Source organism: Nannobrachium achirus (genome assembly GCF_963921795.1).
Source record: "Nannobrachium achirus genome assembly, chromosome: 7".
NCBI lineage: Eukaryota > Metazoa > Chordata > Actinopteri > Myctophiformes > Myctophidae > Nannobrachium > Nannobrachium achirus.
In genome coordinates, this window is record NC_137816.1 from 18,334,470 (window position 1) to 18,353,445 (window position 18,976).

General features: G+C 41.9%; 1 protein-coding gene across 7 annotated transcripts in view; it reads left to right on the forward strand.

The window, feature by feature from the left end:
• fhod1 (formin homology 2 domain containing 1) overlaps positions 1–18,976 on the forward strand; it is an 85,114-nt gene that overhangs the window by 12,271 nt on the left and 53,867 nt on the right. For all 7 annotated transcript variants that reach the window (XM_080729746.1, XM_080729747.1, XM_080729748.1 and 4 more), the window contains exons 2-3: positions 2,117–2,223; positions 8,855–8,919. In XM_080729746.1, coding sequence (XP_080585872.1) covers positions 2,117–2,223; positions 8,855–8,919 — 172 coding nt within the window. The remainder of the gene's footprint in view (positions 1–2,116; positions 2,224–8,854; positions 8,920–18,976) is intronic.

Here is an 18,976-nt window from a genome sequence, read left to right on the forward strand (position 1 = left end):
TTCTAAATCCTAACAGTTTTCTGAAAATCTTAAGTTACTATATAATATAGCTAAAATCTAAAATGACACACAGCCTTTCCCGGATTTAATGTGTTAAATCCTTCTTCTCCTCTCATTCTCTCTTTACTATCCACCTCTTTCACTGTGTCTCTTTTTCTCTGTTATGGGCTATATGCACATCGTTCAACATTTACTGCTGTATGTACGTAAGTGGGAAAATGATGAATGATGGAAAATTATTTAATTTATGTGGTTTAGCTTTGAACACACTGATCACATTGATGTTTTAATACTAAGTTGTAATTTGAGACTCTAGCTGTTGTGTGAGGTTAGTGCACAATTCATTTCATGTGCTTTTTACCCTGTGATTGGTATTGTTGGCGATAAAGCTGAACCTTGAACCCTTGATCTTATCCTCTATTGATCAGGGTTCCAAATGCGTCCTGGAAAACCCTTTCTAGTCATTTAAAAGGTATGAACATTTTATTTAGTTCAAAACAATTATGTACAGTAGCGATATTTCTTCACTATGTCAAAGTATCTAAAATTCTAAATTATCCTTTGGAAAAAAAATGGTGCATTAAATTAGATGTTATCATCATAGATTGTTGTAAAACAGAGCAACAACATTTTTCTGCTGTGTTTAGTCTTTGTCGCTCTAGATAAGAAGAACATCTGTAAAATACAATGAAATAATATGAACATCACTGTAATAATAACATGATATTGGTGTGGGGGTCACACAAATGTTCTGGAAATGTTTACTTGAAAGATTTGAATCCCTGGCCTGAATCGAAAGCCCATCCATCTCTATGGTTATCTGTCTTGTCCCTTGCACTATCCAGTGGATTTTTTTGAGCGGTGGTCACAACGCTCCTATACGTGGCCGTGTGTGTGGGTATGTCTGTCTCCGTCCGTGTCTGTCTGTCTGTCTGTCTGTATGTAGCCTACAGTACCTTTTATGACCACACATGTTAATGGAGGGGCGCTGTTTTCAGGCCAGGCCAGGCACACACACACACACACACACACACACGCACACGCACACGCACACGCACACACACAAACACAGGGGGGAAGGGGGGAGGGGGGGGGGGGTAAGAGGGTGCTGTTGAGACTAGCCTGGGGGGGGGGGGGGGCGGGGGGAGACAGAATTCATAGATCTAGAACACATAGAATTCATAGATATAGAACACAGAATATGTACAGTACAGTACAGGGTTGGTGGGTAAACCACCGCTCGGTTCACACGGGTGTGATTTTTTATTTTTTTTTGGGGGGGTTTTATGCCTTTATTGATAGGACAGTAGACTGACAGGAAATGGGGGGACAGATAGGGAGCGACATGCGGCAAAGGTCGTCCGGGTCGGGAATCGAACCAGCGACGCCGCCAGGCATCCATGCCTATGTGGCAATGCCTAAGTGGTATGCGCCTGGACCAGTAGGCCCTCAGTGGAATTTTAATGACAGCTATCTATACTATAATTTTGCGAATGTCTGAGTGAGTGAGTGTCTGTCTGTCTGTCTGTCTCAGCGTTTCTCCTCGGTGGCTGGAGCAATTGATCTGAAATCGCATCACCATCAGCATATGAACACACCTGACATAACTGTGAAGCCCGTTTGTCACTTTCACAAATCGTATGCTGTATAATAGCATTTTTATGGTGTATCTATATCTATTTAGCCTACAGTACCTTTTGCGACCACACATGTTAAGGGAGGGGCGCTGTTGTTCAGGCCATGCACAATCACACACAAACCCACACAGACACACACACACGGGGGGGGGGGGGGGTGCAGGCAGGCGGGCGGGGGGGGGGCGGGTTCTGACATCATCTGTTACAGATGATGTCCAAATATCATGCAGATCGGTACACAGTATCTCTGTAGCCGTTAAATGGAACGGGTATTTCTTACATTGATGCTCCTACATATTGGCATGCAAGCACCAGTTAAAGTTACTTTCCATCCCTCATATACTGTGTGTGCACAGTGCACATCCCATAACCCACACACTGCACATCATTTCGGAGCTCATATCTTTGAACGGGTAAGGGCTAGTTTAAGTTAATTCATTTTCTTCTTTTTTCCCTGTGTCTGTGTGTCTGTCTCCCAGTTGGAGGACTGTACTCTCCAGTTGAGTTCTAATGGCAGTTATCTGGACCTGGACTGTTCTCTGGACGAGCAGCGGGACGAGCTGGAACACTTCTACCAAGATGTGGCGTAAGGACATGCATGTCTATGACTCTGTCTGTCTCACAGTCTGTCTGCTGGTCTGTCTATGTATGGCTGTTATCTGGGTGAACTAGTCATTTAAACTTCCTCTCCTGTTGATGAGCAGGGACGTGCTGGCCATTGGGAAAAGCGGGACATCTCCCGAACGGCCGGTTCATTCCCGGCTGGTCCAGGCCGGCCATTAGGAGAAAAAAAAAAAAAATGTCGGGCGGCCAACAAAGTAAATCGTCACTGTCGGGCAGAAACCTCGTATCTCCAAGTTTCAAATGTATACATTTTTTCGCAAAGCAAAGCCCTGCTTCATCATACAAGGCCGTTGCACAAAACTAGTGAAAACAGCAGATCTACAAGCACACAACGCCTCGCGCGTTGTGTAGATCGGCTGTTTTCACTAGTTTAAATCATTTTTTAAATGATAAATACAAAACAAACGGTTTGGGACATACAAGGTATTCACCCGACAACGTCAAAATATAAATCATGTACAGTAATTGGCCCACTGGCTTGTCACTTGTCATGATCTGAAATGGCAAATCTTTGAGTAGCAGCAGCAGAGATAGAGAGAGATCTCTCTCTATAGCGTGCAATGAGGGCCTCTCCAACTCTTTTCCCCGGGCTGAATCAGGGGCCCAGCATGTCCCTGTTGATGAGTCAGGACCCTGATCAGGCATGTGCAGTCAGACATCATCATGACCTCATAATCCTACAGATGAAAGAGGGACAGCCAGTTTAGGAGAGAGAGATGGTAGGAAACCTTAGAGGTGTTGGAGAGACAAGAAATGATAGTAGGCCTACTGTACATACATTTTCACTCACTCACTGGTTAGTTGAACTGTCTTCCAATTAACTAATTTGCTGCCCCCTCCTGAGTTTCCAGTGTTATTCCCGTACCCCGCCGCTGCCATGCTTGAGTTTCCCGAGTTTGGGCCGTTTTTGCAAAACTATTAGGCATGATCGCGATCGCGAAATGGCATGTGTGACCCCCTTACCAACCCCGTCTTTCAAACATGGCAGCCATGTTTGTTTACATTTGAAGAAAACATAATGGCTGCTATCTCATGAATGCCTGAACTGATTTCCAAGCAGATTTTTTTGTTTGAAAGCTATGAACGGCGTGCACACACGTGGTGCATGACCTATGCATGGGTGTGCATGATCCGTGCACTATGAATTACATGGAAGTCTATGGAGACTGGTGGCATCCTGGCACTTCAAAAAGATTTTTAAAATGCAGCGAATGAGTTAAGTCTATCAACATTAAACACTAACTACTTTTCTCAATTATTAAGTGTTTTTCAGGTGTTTGTCTCCCTATGCTATACATTTTTTGACAAATAATAGCATTAGTTCAAAGTTAAACATTTTAAGCTCCTCCTGAAAAGGTATTTGGCTAAAAGGGATATTCAGTATAATATCAGCCTTTGTGTTCCATTTCAGCAACAGTAACATGCACAGTCCACTCATGTTGAACCATGTCCACTACTCGCCCCGCTACATCAACTCCACCTGGGTTCCAGAGCCAAATGCTGAAATTAAAGTGTGCCACACAGTTAATCGAATATAAAGAAAAACATTCATTTCTTTCTACAATTTATAATTATTGCAAATATACCAGATCTACAAACTCGCATTGTAAGCTACTTATGTGTGACACCATTATACGACAATGTGTAATGTTAATCATAATAAACACTCTAGTTGATAATGAAATGACGGGAGAGCCGGGGCCGGTACCCACGCACCCGCCTCGGCGGCGCCAAGAGAGCCGTCAACATGAATCTGTCCCATATAGCGCCACCATCAGGCCCAATTTTTCAAACACATTTTTGGACACTGCTCCTACAGATTTTGCCCTAAAATCACGCAAATCGGTACACAGTATGTCTACACTCATGTAATCAACATGGATCTGTCCCATATAGCGCCACCATCAGGCCCATTTTTTCAAACACATTTTTGGACACTGCTCCTACAGATTTTGCCCTAAAACCACGCAAATCGGTACACAGTATGTCTACACTCATGTCATCAACATGGATCTGTCCCATATAGCGCCACCATCAGGCCCATTTTTTCAAACACATTTTTGGACACTGCTCCTAAATATTTTGCCCTAAAATCACGCAAATCGGTACACAGTATGTCTACACTCATGCCATCAACATTGATCTGTCCCATATAGCGCCACCATCAGGCCGACTTTTTCAAACACATTTTTGGACACTGCCCTACAGATTTTGCCCTAAAATTACGCAAATCGGTACACAGTATGTCTACACTCATGTCATCAACATGGATCTGTCCCATATATTTTTTCAAACACATTTTTTGGACACTGCTCCTACACATTTTGCCCTAAAATCACGCTGCGACCTGACGGTCGCTTATCTCCCGATTAGGGAGTCTTACTGGTTGATAATAAAATCTATAATAATGAAATGAACAACAACACCAACTAAATAGAGAATATATACATTTAAAGTATATATTCTCTGTTTGGTACTCAGAAAGTGCTGTCAAGCTTTGACTTAACGTCCTTAATTACATGTTAAAAGTTTAGAACACACACACACACACACACACACACACACACACACACACACACACACACACACACACACCTGCTCGTGCCATAGTGTAATACTAGTAATTCTAACAATTGGGCAGGATGATTTTCCTGTCTGGACAGGAAATGTGACAAAATAGCATCATTTAAACAACAGAAGCCATTGTCTGATACAGGAAGCTGTCATGGAGAACTAATTAAAAACTGCACTAACTGCAGTCATTCTGCTGTTTGTCCTACAGAAACATACTGCACACAGTAGGGGTGCAACACTAATCCATTTTAAATGCAGGAGCAAAACACCCCAAAATTGCAGATCTACAAGCTCACACCGCATGCATCGCAACATGTTGTGAGCTTCTACATTTCAAACAAAGTTTGAAATAGGGCTTAAGTGGTTAATTGATTATACAAAATCAATTCTTTTTTTGCGTCGAATTGATAATAAAAAAAACACTAAAACACACAAAAAAAACACTAAAACACTATAAACAATTGATTGAAAAATGAATTGATCGAATATTAACGTGTCAAAGTCTCACAACAAGTATGTTTTGACACACAGACTGGGCAGACCAGGAGGTGAACGGTGGACCTTCAGTTTCTCAGACGGCCTCTCCAACCTCTTGTTAGCGGCCATCACCACTGATCTAGTGACTACAGTACTTTTACGTTAGATCACTGATCAGTGCTTCTCAACTGGTTGAATTTCAAGGACCCTCAGTTTGAAATGCATAGGCCACGGACCCCCACCTGTTACCATTTTCAATCTCTGGGAGCCCAATCTACACTGTTAAATCATCAGTGTTCACTAGTACTGAAAAGAAGTTTAGGGCAGTCGTCACACTAAACCTTTAGCTGGTTATTGTATTGTCACACTCCCCGGGTGATCGGCAAAAATCAGTCCATGCGTTTTCCATTTAACAGGTTTTAATCTCCAAAAGGTGTGGTTCCTATCAAAACATATAGTGTACATATGAATCACATAGCTAGAATTATCAAGATACAAAACACACCAAAATATACATACATGTTAATGCAGTCTAAACCGTACACAATTCACAAACAATAGATCAATACAAAGTATGCATGATGCCTTAAATATGTATTATGGTCAAAACTGAAAATCTACTAGGCAACTTACTTTAGATGCACGCACACAGAGAGAAAACTGCATACTGAGGGACCAAACAAAAACTGCACTGAATATGCTCTGCTCTACTGGGCAGCAGGTGAAACTTATCATGTATATTGGTGATGATTAGGTGGGGCATATTAGACTCAGGAAGATCTAAGGATCAGGTCATTCTGACATGGGCTGTACCACTTGAGAGGGATGGGCTGTACCACTTGCTGAAGGGGGGAAACTGTGGCCTTTTGAACAAGTACCATTGACAAGATATGACAGGATTATTTATAAGCCCCCACTACCATTGACGAGATATGACAGATTTATTTTTGATTTAATTTATCCAACGTTGCGCTGGTGTTTATCTGCTCAAAAAGTAGCTCATCTTGTTTTAACCTGGAAACAGTTCAAACCGGATATGGATAACAAAAAAAGGATCTACATTGCCTCCCATGTTAACTTTTGCAGGAAAACAGCAATTTCTTTGTCTCCTGATCCTACCTAGTGTCCGCAGTATAAACGATGCAAACTTTTGGTTTGATGGATTCATGTGCAATCTTTTGTCATCATCAGTGCCGTGGCGTGCGTGTGATAACATTTGTCATTTGAGATTTTAGCATTATTGGCTATTCAAAAATGGCAGATCTAAGCTTGTACATCAGCTATTTTTTGAACATTTTTGAAAAATCTTCGAGGTGTGAGAAGTGCTGATTCAGAAGGCATTTGTAGTATTGGCCGTAGAACTACCCCATCTCTTTTATGTTGTCAACACCTCCTATACAGTATGAGGTCACCCCCCGCCCCCAGCTATTCATTTCAATGCAAGTGCCCAGTGGTGTTTTGAAGCATGCGGAAGTAGCTGAATCCAGGTGCATTGTGGGGGAAATGGTCAAACAAAAGTTACGTCTCAACGTTTTACTGACGTCGAGATGTAATTACTCGACGTCCATTGAACCCTATTGTAGACCCCAGGGGCGCGCTCTTATGCTCGTGCAAGTATGTTTCACCCCGCCTGCAGTTCCAGCTTTGACCAGTAGGGTGGCCGCTTCAATATTTACAAGCCGTTCTGGGGGCTTGCTGTTATGTCACTAGAACATATCCTGCCCTCGTCTGTGATGTCACCAAGGATTATTTTTAGAGAAAGAGCAACAAGCTGTTCTCTGATCTGGAGGCTGTTTGTGTTGGATCAGATCTGTCTATTACACACACATGCGTGCACGGCGCACGCACACACACTTCTGTGTGCATGTCTGTGTGCATGCATGTGCATTTGCTGTCCCAGCTGGAACTTTGGCTGTAGAAATGGGGGGGATGGTGGTGCTTATACGTCATTTGAAACAGTACCTGGAAAGTGTGTGTGTGTGAGTGTGTGTGTGCGCGCGTGCGTGCGTGCGTGTGTGTGTGTGTGTGTGTGCGCGTGTGATTATTATGACTGTGCGGTGGCTGTGAAAACCTTATACTCAAATGTTCCTTTTTTTAGACACACAGACTCTTTCTTTCTCTCTTTCTCTCACACTGACCCACTCTTTCTTTTTCTCCTGCCCCCCACTCTCTCCATCTCTCCTCCTCGTCCCCCTTTCCACCTTCCCCTCTATTTCACTCTCTCCCCTATCCTATTCTCTCTTTATTGTCCCTCTATCTCTCTCTCGCTCTCTCTCTCTCTCTCTCTCTCTCTCTCTCTCTCTCTCTCTCTCTCTCTCTCTCTCTCTAGTCAGGACATACTTTCCATACCTCTGCTGTCCTCTGTCTTTCCATACCCTAATCCCTGCACTGCATCACAGCAGGCGCCTGTGTGTGTGTGTGTGTGTGTGTGTGTGTGTGTGTGTGTGTGTGTGTGTGTGTGTGTGTGTGTGTGTGTGTGTGTGTGTGTGTGTGTGTGTGTGTGTGTGTGTGTGTGTGTGTGTGTGTGTGTGTGTGTGTGTGTGTGTGTGTGTGTGTGTGTGTGTGTGTGTGTGTGTGCCAACTTTCTCTTCTCAGTGCTTTTAAAGCCCACATACTGTAGTTTGAAAGCTGGTGACACTTGAGATGCTAGAGTTGAAAGTCTTTACCTTCAGCTTGCTGCATGACACACCTTTCCACTGATAGTAATTATATAGTACTACGACTACTGGTGTGGTCTTAGGTCTTATGTAATGTGTGGGTCTATAGATCTATTGCACGCCTGGTCAACCACCGCTGAACTTGGAATGCATTGTTTAGAAAATATCAGGTTCTTCTAAACTGAGCTGAAGGACAATTAACTACTTAAGCCATATTTTATACTTACGCTATTTGAAAATGGCTGATCTACACGGTCAGAACGTGTTGCATTGCAACACATTGTGAGCTTGTATATTTGCTGTTTTTGCAAAATGTTCATATTGCCTAATACCAAAATATGGACACAAGGGTGAAAGTGGTGAACAAGAAGTGTTCTGCCAACCTGGTGGGTTTAAAGCAGGGGTCTTCAACAGGGGGCTCGAGACCCCTCGGGGGTCCTCAGAGTTACAACGGGGAGGCTGCCGAATCTTTGTGTGATAGGATACATTTTTTACATTAACCACTATTTCCGGCAAAGAGGTTTGGTATAGAGGGGAAAAAAGAGCAGAACAAATACAGAGTTAATGGTCAAGTTTACAAAGTATTGACGGTTTAAGTGGTTAAATCCAACACAACACTGATGTCTATGAAAAGGTTTAAGCTGCAACACTATACATTATACGTATATAGTGGGGGTCATCTCTCAGCCAGGGGGTCCTTTGGTTGAAAAATGTTGAAGACATTTAAAGACATCACAGTAAACTGCTCTCGTTGTGATGCGAGAGCCCTGTCTGCAGCTCTGATGCAGAATAGATGAACATTTCCATGTCATTCCGTAATGTCTGAAACTGATTCTCTCTTCTCTCCCTCTCTCTCTCTCTCTCTCTCTCTCTCTCTTTCTACAGAAAAGGAAAGAAGCCTATTCTGATCTTGCGGACGCAGCTTTCTGTGCGCGTTCACTCCATCCTGGGTAATTATTACACCTCCTCCTTTTTCTCTTTCCATCCTTCCATCCCTCCTTTTCCATCCCTGCATCCCTCCTTTTCCATCTCTATCTCCCAGAGGAGTGATGAGTCAGGGGAAAAAAGCCATGAGCAAAGAATTTCCTTCTTTGCCGGCTTTCTTTCTTTCTTTCTTTCTTTCTGTCTTTCTTTCTTTCTTTCTTTCTTTCTTTCTTTCTTTCTTTCTTTCTTTCTTTCTTTCTATCTTTCCATAATCTGGCTGTACATTACCTCTATCTGCTCCCCTATTCCTCTCTTTGTCTCTGCCGTTTGTGTTACTTCAGCTGTCTGAGACCTAATAATTAGTCCTTCCCAAATACAGCAGTTATCTGAGAGTCAGTCTGACATCATCATCACTTCTGCCTCGTCTCCACAGTGCATTATTTTTCGATACCGCACAGCTCAAGAGTGGATTATCCTCCTGCTTATACCGTGGCCACTTATAAGTGGTGTTTATTCATATTTTGGGGCAGTACGCTTTTTAAAGGTTAAATGACATTCTGTTTTTACCAATCATAAAAGTCTTTGCCCTGGTCCTAAAAACATGTTTTAAAATGTTTAAACTTGAAAATCCACTCCATGGAGCCATGGTCTCTCTCTCTGTTTAGGTGTCATGAAAAACGGTCTGTTCACCTGAAATACTCTATAATCACCACCAGGGGAGCCTCTCTCTCCCACTCATTCTAACAAATATTAGTATAGCTTGAGTACAGTTTTGAATATTTGTACTTTACTTGAGTATTTCCAATTTTCAATTCTTATACTTCTACTCCACTACATCTCAGAGGCAAATGCACTTTATCTCTCCACTACAATCATTTGGATTTTGATTATTAATACAAATCACTCACTTCAGCCAGCAGTTCTCAAACTGGTACCCAAAGTGGCCACTGGCCACTGGCCACACACGCACGCACGCTCACACACACGACACACACACACACACACACACACACACACACACACACACACACACACACACACACACACACACACACACACACACACACACACACACAGAGGTCCGCCCAGCTCCAACACAATGACCGAGAGATGCATGCTCGCAGACGCGATGCATGTGTTTCGCTGCTTTGCTTTGAGACACACTGTGACACACACACACACACACACACACACACACACACACACACACACACACACACTGACACACAGAGGCTGAGCTGAGCCCTGACGAGGCACACACTAAACAGCATCGAGAGTCGCGAGTGTTTTTTTCTTCCCCGGGACCGACGTTACCGGATCTCTGTGGTTACATCTGTACCCCCGCGGAGTTCAATTTAGACCGTACGCGGTAACGTTATAGCTCTGCTTCGCGCTGCAGAAACACTTCACGGTCCTTCTGTAGTTATTATAGTAACATATTTTGTCTAAATGCCTCCGTTTAGAGAACCACCTATTGCTTGTGTTATCATAGCGTTTTACTGTCTGCTCTCCGAGTCGCCGTGCCCGTGTGTGTGGAGGGAGGACAGGGCAGCGTGGAGTTATAGTCGGCTGCTCCACGGTCCACGGAGCTCTGCCCCCGGGAAAAGTGCGCTGTCCTCGGGGACTCGGTGATGAGGAGGGAGGCGCTGTCCACGGACCCAGCCAGGGCTGAAAATACATAGCGATATATAGCGATTTTCATTATTTCACAAAAGCATAAACTGACTACTTGATATGAAGGATATTGATGTAAATAAGATATCCGAATGGGTAAATATATTTTGTATGCCCATATTTACAATTAAAGGATAATATAATGTAAGAGGTCACTTCCTCAAAACTTGGGCTGTGGAGAAATACCTGAGAAATACAGACAGGGACACTGGGAGAGGGGAGAGAGGAGGGGGAGGGGGGGGGGTGAATCGACTGACGACGTATGAGTCCAGTATCCAATGAACTGCGCGTTTGAGACTCATTATGCAGAAACCAGCACAAACACACAGATAGCAGGAAAACCACTGCATGTCAAAAGTTGCGTTTTTTTTGGTGTAATTGAGGCCAGGAAACATTAAAAAAAGCATAAAAAACTCAAAATTTATTTTTGGATGTCACCACCCCTTTAACCACTTGAACCCCAGCATGCCTATTCTGGGAGGAACATTTGCGGGAAAAAAAGAGTTGATCTACAAGCTCAAAACATGCCGCAACATTACTTACTTTGAGCTTGTAGATCGTCTATTTTTGGTAAGGAGATTTTGTGTAGACGGGGAAAATGCTATCAAACTGCAGTTGAAACTAAGGTTCATCCATTTCTCTAAGACTATAAGGTTTTAAATTTTATATACGTATATATATATATATATATATATATATATATATATATATATATATATATATATATATATAACTTTTCACTCAAGTTTATCATTAACTAGCACTTATTATGGTATGTTTTGCACCAACATATTTTATTACAGTTCCATTACACTCCGTAAGAATATTATGGATAGTACATTATGAGCTCTATTTTTTTCTAACTGTGTATATATAGTCTTGTAAACTGTAGTAATAATAGTAGTATAATAGTTGTGAGTGTTTCTCTGTAGCTTCTCACTTGTCCAGACATGTCCTAAACATCCATAGCAAAACATATGACTATAACTGTTGCATCACTCTGGAGGAAGTAACAAAGAGATGAGTTTACTTAATCATTTCCCACTATTCTGTCAAAATCTATATGTCATACTTTAGAATTCGACAGCAGTAGACAGTCATAGGATGTGAGTCAATATTAACGGCAACATATTGATTAGTTTCCTTGGAATTGCACAGGGATTGGGCTGTTTACCAGCAATTGTTTTATGTTATTTTATCATCTACTTTTTTTATTCCATAATACATTTTCCCGGTACAGTGGGGGACAAAAAACTCATAACATAACATGTCTTGTTGTTTATTTTGAATTTTTGTGATCAACCGTTCTGACAAGCAAATGGTAAACATTGATCACAAATGGCAATCAAAAGACAAAGACTCAAGCTATTGAGTGCAGCTTCTGAGTCAGCTATTTTTTCAAATGTATTTATTCTTAATAGAGTAGCCAATAATCCCCCTCCCCCTTCAATGTATTAGTTATGCCAATTAATGCTCCCCCGAGTCCCCACACATATCTGGGTTACCACTGCCATTATACCCCAATGGTTCAACTGCCAGTGAGGAGGAGACCCACTAGGGCTGTCACAATTATTACATAATCGTCTAATCGTGATTATTTGACATTATCGCAATTATTTTTGTCATAATCATGAATGTTGAAAAATGTCCAAAATAGTGGAAATAGCAATGCGACGCATTGTGAGCTTGTAGATCGGCTATTTCCACTATCAAAGTTATTTTTTAAGTAGTAAGTTGTCAAATATGTCAGTAATTTCTTTGTATATTTAGGTTATGTGTCATATCTACCATGTACAACTTCAAAGCCTAAAAGCCAAACAGAAATGTAATTATCAACGACAAAAACACAATTAAATTGTTAATCGCCTATTATTTGAGTGACAATTAATCGTCATGTAAAATGTCATATCGTGACAGCTCTCATATCGTCAAGACGTGACAGCCCCCATATCGTCAAGAGTCAAGACCCACCAAAAGGACATAATGCCTCCATCCTACTCCTCCATCATGTGGGAGCTGCAACAAGAAAAGATGTCCCTCCCGGTCCACGTTCCCTCCCTCAAACCGTTGTGTTCATAATTATAGCATTCGGCCAAACTGGTTGCATTGTGGTGGATTAGAACCCCTAGACTCGGGAAGTAGTGGACACTAGGTAGTTACTTTACCCCTGCAATTACTATTTACTCTTACATCTCATGTCTCCATCATAACATGTGAGACATGGTCAATATGTTGCATGAGAAATGAGACAGTCTTTTAGAGAGGTCAGGCTTGTTCTTCTGTTTGTTTATTTCTATTAAAGCTACGGTTGTATTGCTGTGTTATGGAGATGGAGGGCCATCTCTGTTTGTTGGTTTTATGACTCAAAACAGTGACCAGAGCAGAACACATGAGTCATTTCTTGTCCTCATTTTTCCTCTGTGGTCAGAGAGCTGTGTGTATGAGAGACAGACAGTACAGCTGTGTATATGAGAGACAGACAGTACTGCTGTGTATGAGAGACAGACAGCTGTGTGTATGAGAGACAGATGGCTGTGCATACAGTATATGAGAAATATACTGTAGCTGAATGATGGACGGGTGTGCGTACTGTATGAGAGGCATAAAGCTGTTCATATGAGAGATAGGCCGGAAGTTTTGGCTTCCATCACATTTGATAAGAGAGCATAATGTTAAACTCCTGGCCTAACTGCCTGGGTTAGACAGACTTGGCGTTAGTGTATGAAGTTATAATGGCTTTATGTGGAAGACAAATTTGACTAAAGTAAAATAAGTGATTCAGACTAGCACATGAGTTCCTGGCATCGCTCCCTGTCTCTATGGAGATTGACTGCCTTCCTCTTCCTGTCGGAGTTTCCCAGTTAAACATGCAGGGTCTGTGGGTCTGTGATATAATAATACCATTATTATTACAAAGTATTATTATTCATTATTATATATATTTATTTATTTTGTAGTTGTACTAGGAGTACTACATAGGTTACTCAGATATATACTGTACCTGGCTGGCCCTATACTGTAGTTTGAGGGCAGTGAACAGGAACACTAGGTTATCAACAGTGTTTTTGGAGCTGTGTGAAGCACAGGCTCCCTATACGTGGCCGTGTGGGTCTGTCTGTCTGTGTGTATGTAGCCTGAACTTCCTAAACTTCGGCACGCTACTAGTCCCACAGTTTTGCCACCACACACTCGCGCCATATGTCAAATCGACAGGCTTACTCGGGAATCGTGGGCTAGTAACTTGCTAAGAGAAAGGTTCAATAGTTTAATTGATATTAATTTATTAGTGAATTAATTTTCCCCATTGACTTATAATGGGAATCGCAAAAACTCACATTCAATTATTTGTCTCTCGCAAACCATAGGGGCTAGAGTTTCAAGACTTGGAGAGGAGGTTCATAATGATTTCAAGGATTAAATAAAAAAATCACACCCGTGTGAAGTGGAGCTGTGTGTGTGTGTGTGTGTGTGTGTGTGTGTGTGTGTGTGTGTGTGTGTGTGTGTGTGGATCATGTGTACCGATTTTTGTGACATTTGAAGAAAATATGTAGGAAAAGGAGCAAAAAGTGTGTTTTGGAGAAAATTCAAGATGGCGGAAAATCTATCATGGCGCAAATGGGCGTGGCCTATATGGGGAGATGCGTCATGACCCAAGGAATCCAGGGAAAAAATATTTTTAATTTTCCGACCTACGGTTCAAGAGTTACAGGCCAAAACGTAAAGTGGGGTGTTATGGCGCCACCATGCGGCCAAATGACACAATTATTTTTTATTTAATCCTTGAAATCATTATGAACCTCCTCTCCAAGTCTTGAAACTCTAGCCCCTATGGTTTGCGAGAGACAAATAATTGAATGTGAGTTTTTGCGATTCCCATTATAAGTCAATGGGGAAAATTAATTCACTAATAAATTAATATCAATTAAACTATTGAACCTTTCTCTTAGCAAGTTACTAGCCCACGATTCCCGAGTAAGCCGGTCGATTTGACATATGGCGCGAGTGTGTGGTGGTGGCAAAACTGTGGGACTAGTAGCGTGCCGAAGTTTAGGAAGTTCAGGCTACATACAGACACACAGACAGACAGACACACAGACAGACAGACAGACCCACACAGCCACGTATAGGGAGCCTGTGCTTCACACAGCTCCAAAAATAATTGTGTCATTTGGCCGCATGGTGGCGCCATAACACCCCACTTTACGTTTTGGCCTGTAACTCTTCAACCGTAGGTCGGAAAATTAAAAATATTTTTTCCCTGGATTCCTTGGGTCATGACGCATCTCCCCATATAGGCCACGCCCATTTGCGCCATGATAGATTTTCCGCCATCTTGAATTTTCTCCAAAACACACTTTTTGCTCCTTTTCCTACATATTTTCTTCAAATGTCACAAAAATCGGTACACATGATCCACACACACACACACACACACACACACACACACACACACACACACACACACACACACACAGCTCCACTTCACACGGGTGTGATTTTTTCCTGTCAGTTGGTGAGTCGATATTAACAGCAACGCATTCATAAGTTCCCAGGAATTACACTGTAATGGGCTGTTAATTGGCAATTGTTTTGGGGTATTTCATCAGGTACACGTGGAAATGTTTCATTTGTGTTTCTGCGGAAATTAGACGTTTGGCAGGACTCTGTATGCCAGTTAACTTCTTAAACCCTATATATTTAATTGAACAGAGTTGCCCAGGGGTCTTTATTTGTCCCCTACTTTTTCCTTTTAATATTGCGACACATTGTGAGCTTGTACATCTGCTATTTTTGCCAAATGTTCGCCTGTCATTACATGCCCAGCATAGGGACACATGGATTCATTATGTGCTTAGAGACACAATATTTGAACATTACATATTTGGGAAAGGTGCCAATGGTCAGCAGTGGCTCAGGGGTAGAGAAACCGTCATTAGAACACAGAGGGTTGTTGAGGGGTTCCCAGTTCGATCCCAGGCTCCCCCAGAGTTATTGTCGAAGAGTCCTTGAGCAAGACTCTGAACTCCTAGTTGCTCCCAGTGAGCAGGTTGGTGCCTTGCATGGTTTCCTCTGCCATCGGTGTATGAATGTGTGTGAATGTAATGCACAATCTCTGTAAAGCGCCTTGGATAAAGGCGCTATATAAATGCACCATTTACCAATGGTCAGGGCCCATATAGGATTGTTTGGTCATTGGTCAACCCACTGAGGAGAAACAGTCTCAATGGGTGTGTGATGTTCCTAATGTGGGTGGGTCAACAATACTCTGGTAACAAAGTTTGACTAATGACACTCATATCTAACCAGCAAACAAATATTAGGCCTTGGTCCCACTCCTAGTCGGATTACAAAACAATAGGCTTCCTAGGCACGGACACCTAACATATTATACAATATAAGACATACATTCACCTGCATTTCAACAGGATATACCTCACACATACACACAATTAATGGCAACAGCATACACATTCGCTTGCATCTCAAAAGGATTTACAGTGCACATACAGTACACACAATTAATGGCAATAGCATACTAAGACATACATTCACCTGCATCTCAACCGGATTTACAGCACACATACACACAATTAATGCCAACAGTATATAGTCATGCTGTGTTCTCACTGGCAAGTATCAAAGATACAATGATACAAAGCGACACAGCATATTTTTGCTTTGTATTCATGTTGCTGGCTTCCATTGAAAATGAAAGATGAACTGTAGCTTTGCATCCGCCAGTGTGAAGAATGCAGCATACACATACTGTACATTCAGTTGCTTCTCAACAGGATTAACCGCAGTGAAGCACTGGAAAGAACACTCGAAGAAACACTACCCTAGACTGCTATTACACTTCACTTTCTTTACTGCATGTCTGCAGATCTGTCAAAAGACTAAATTATTACATTTGAGCCAACTCCAGTGGTCACGCCAGTGCAGCTGAAACTTTCTGCAGCGTTTCCTCTCCTTCTTCCCATCCCCATGTCACTCACTCAGTCACTCTCCCTCAAATGTTTCTGTGATTTTTTTTTTTTCCCCATTAAGTTTGGTCACCTGTGTTTGGCTAGGAATCGCTAGTTATTTTAGCCTTTTTTCGCTACACAAAAGAAAGAATATTGTACATTTGATGCCATTGCAAACTGCGTTCGCCGGAGTGACATGCTATCGATGATGATGACTCATTGAAACATTGATGAAACATTGATGTTATAGCAGTAATTATTTGACAATCATTGACAGAATGACAGCATCAAGGGAAATAATGTGAAATGAAATGATGTCTTATGTTTCAATAGTTTATAATGTCATACTGCGTGCATTGAGGTGATTTTGTGTAATCATAGTCTTTTCTCAATTCCTCAATTTTTAATCCTGGACAGGAAAAAGAATGACCACTCCCTGATGGGCAGAGTCAGAAAGAGCCACAGCTATTGATGACAAATATCTGCTTTCCTTCCTTATTTAACCTTTCTTAACTTTTGTTTACAGTAGCTTCTCCACTTAGTGTCTGGCGATGCAATTTAATTTGCATGCATGCAGTTGTCAAGATCATGCACAGATTAACCTCTTGGTGATCTCACCTGAGACCTACTGTCTTCAGTTCACAAAATGTAATAGCACCCTCGATTGACAATCTTTTATACTAATAATTTAATGGGAATGTATGTACACTTGGTGCCCACAAGCTTCTTTCTCAAAGGGTTTATAATGGGCTTAAGTATTATATGTGCATCAAATAGCTCATTGGCTGATTTGTTTTTTGTTTGCAAGAGGTGAACTGAGGGGGGCCCTTAGACAGAACTTCGAATGATGTTGCTTTGCAAATTGCTTTTTGGATTTCAAGAGTAGAATAGCCCACGTTGCATGGAGTACTCAGTCCCTCTATAGTCCTATACTGTAGATAAAGTGAGGGGATAAACACTCACTTAAAAGGTTTCATGATTTCTTTCTTGTGCCATCTTCAAAGTGAATATTTAGTTTATTCCTTAGGTTTTCAGTAGGACTGTTGGGGCTCTGTTAATCACATGAATGGCTAAGCCCTTGACTAATGAAACTAAAAACTAGTAGCCTTAGCCTAATTGTCTTAAATATGAAGAAAACATTTTATTTAGTTAAATACATTCTGTGTGTGTAAATTAATGAACATGAATGCACTACACACTACTCACACTTACTCAAGATACATACTTAAATATGCAACAGAAAGCGACAGACTGACACACATAGGCACACAAACTGTCCATCCTTTGGGCTGCAACCCTTCTGTGTCTATGAAAGTGACCACATGACTGAGTTGTGTGTGCCAACACGAATGAAGGAGAACCCAGTGGAAACTGAATCACTTCCAACCACACTACCACAGCCAGCCCACAGACATTACCCCACACATTAAAACGTAAAGAATTATAAAATGTCTGTACTGTAAGTAGATGTATAGTACATCAATGTTTTGATAAAGCTGATTATGATGATTTGCAGTAACACCGATGATGGCCTAGAGCCGAAACGCGTCTGTCTGTCTGTCTGTCTGTCTGTAAGCTGCTGCTGCTGCATCATCATTAATAAAAAAGACTCCTAAGAACTGAAAGTGAGTGCGGTTTATACCTTTTTACGTCTACTTACCTGATCCAGCACCCAAGAAACTTTGAAGCAGTCCAGAAGAGACCTTCCAGTGAATTGATAAAGCGGCATTAATCCAAACAAGCTATTACATTAATGAAATGAGCACTAAGTAGATTTAATGAGTATAGAAGCCCAGGCAGGATCTGTAGAGTGACATTACACCCAACAGTGAAACCGAAATGGCAAGGTCACTTAAAAGGCTTAGAGAACGGAAGATATGGGAGACCATGTTCCTCTTAACACTTTGCAAGCCACAGGGAGCCCCTTAATATTAAAACCGGAATATACCGGACATCTGAGCAAGGAGTCTCAGCCGCGCCGTCTTTTACCGTACTGGGTCATTAAAAACGAAATAAATGATTTTTATCCGAAAATCGGCGATCGTCTAACCTTCCCTAGTCGCCACTCGTCCATCGATAGTGCATGGCTCGTCTGACATGAAGCAGAAGTGACGTCAGGTCCATTCCTTCCAGAGGCTTCCCAGCAGCCACCCATTTTCTGTTTATACGTTTGTGCTAGTATAGCAGGAGTGCTAGGGGCTATGCGAGCGTCTACTCTTGAGTCATCCGTGGATTATTTGAGCCGACATTTACGTGAACGGATCGCGCACGCGAAACGCACAGGGATAAGATGCGTCGGCCGAAACCCCCACTCTAAGCCAATGCAGATTGAAGAATTTCACTGGGAACTGTGGGATCGCGGTATGGTAATGGGGGATGAAGACCATGTGATATAGCGCTGGATGTCTGGTAAAATGAATGCGGTTCAGATCATAATATAATA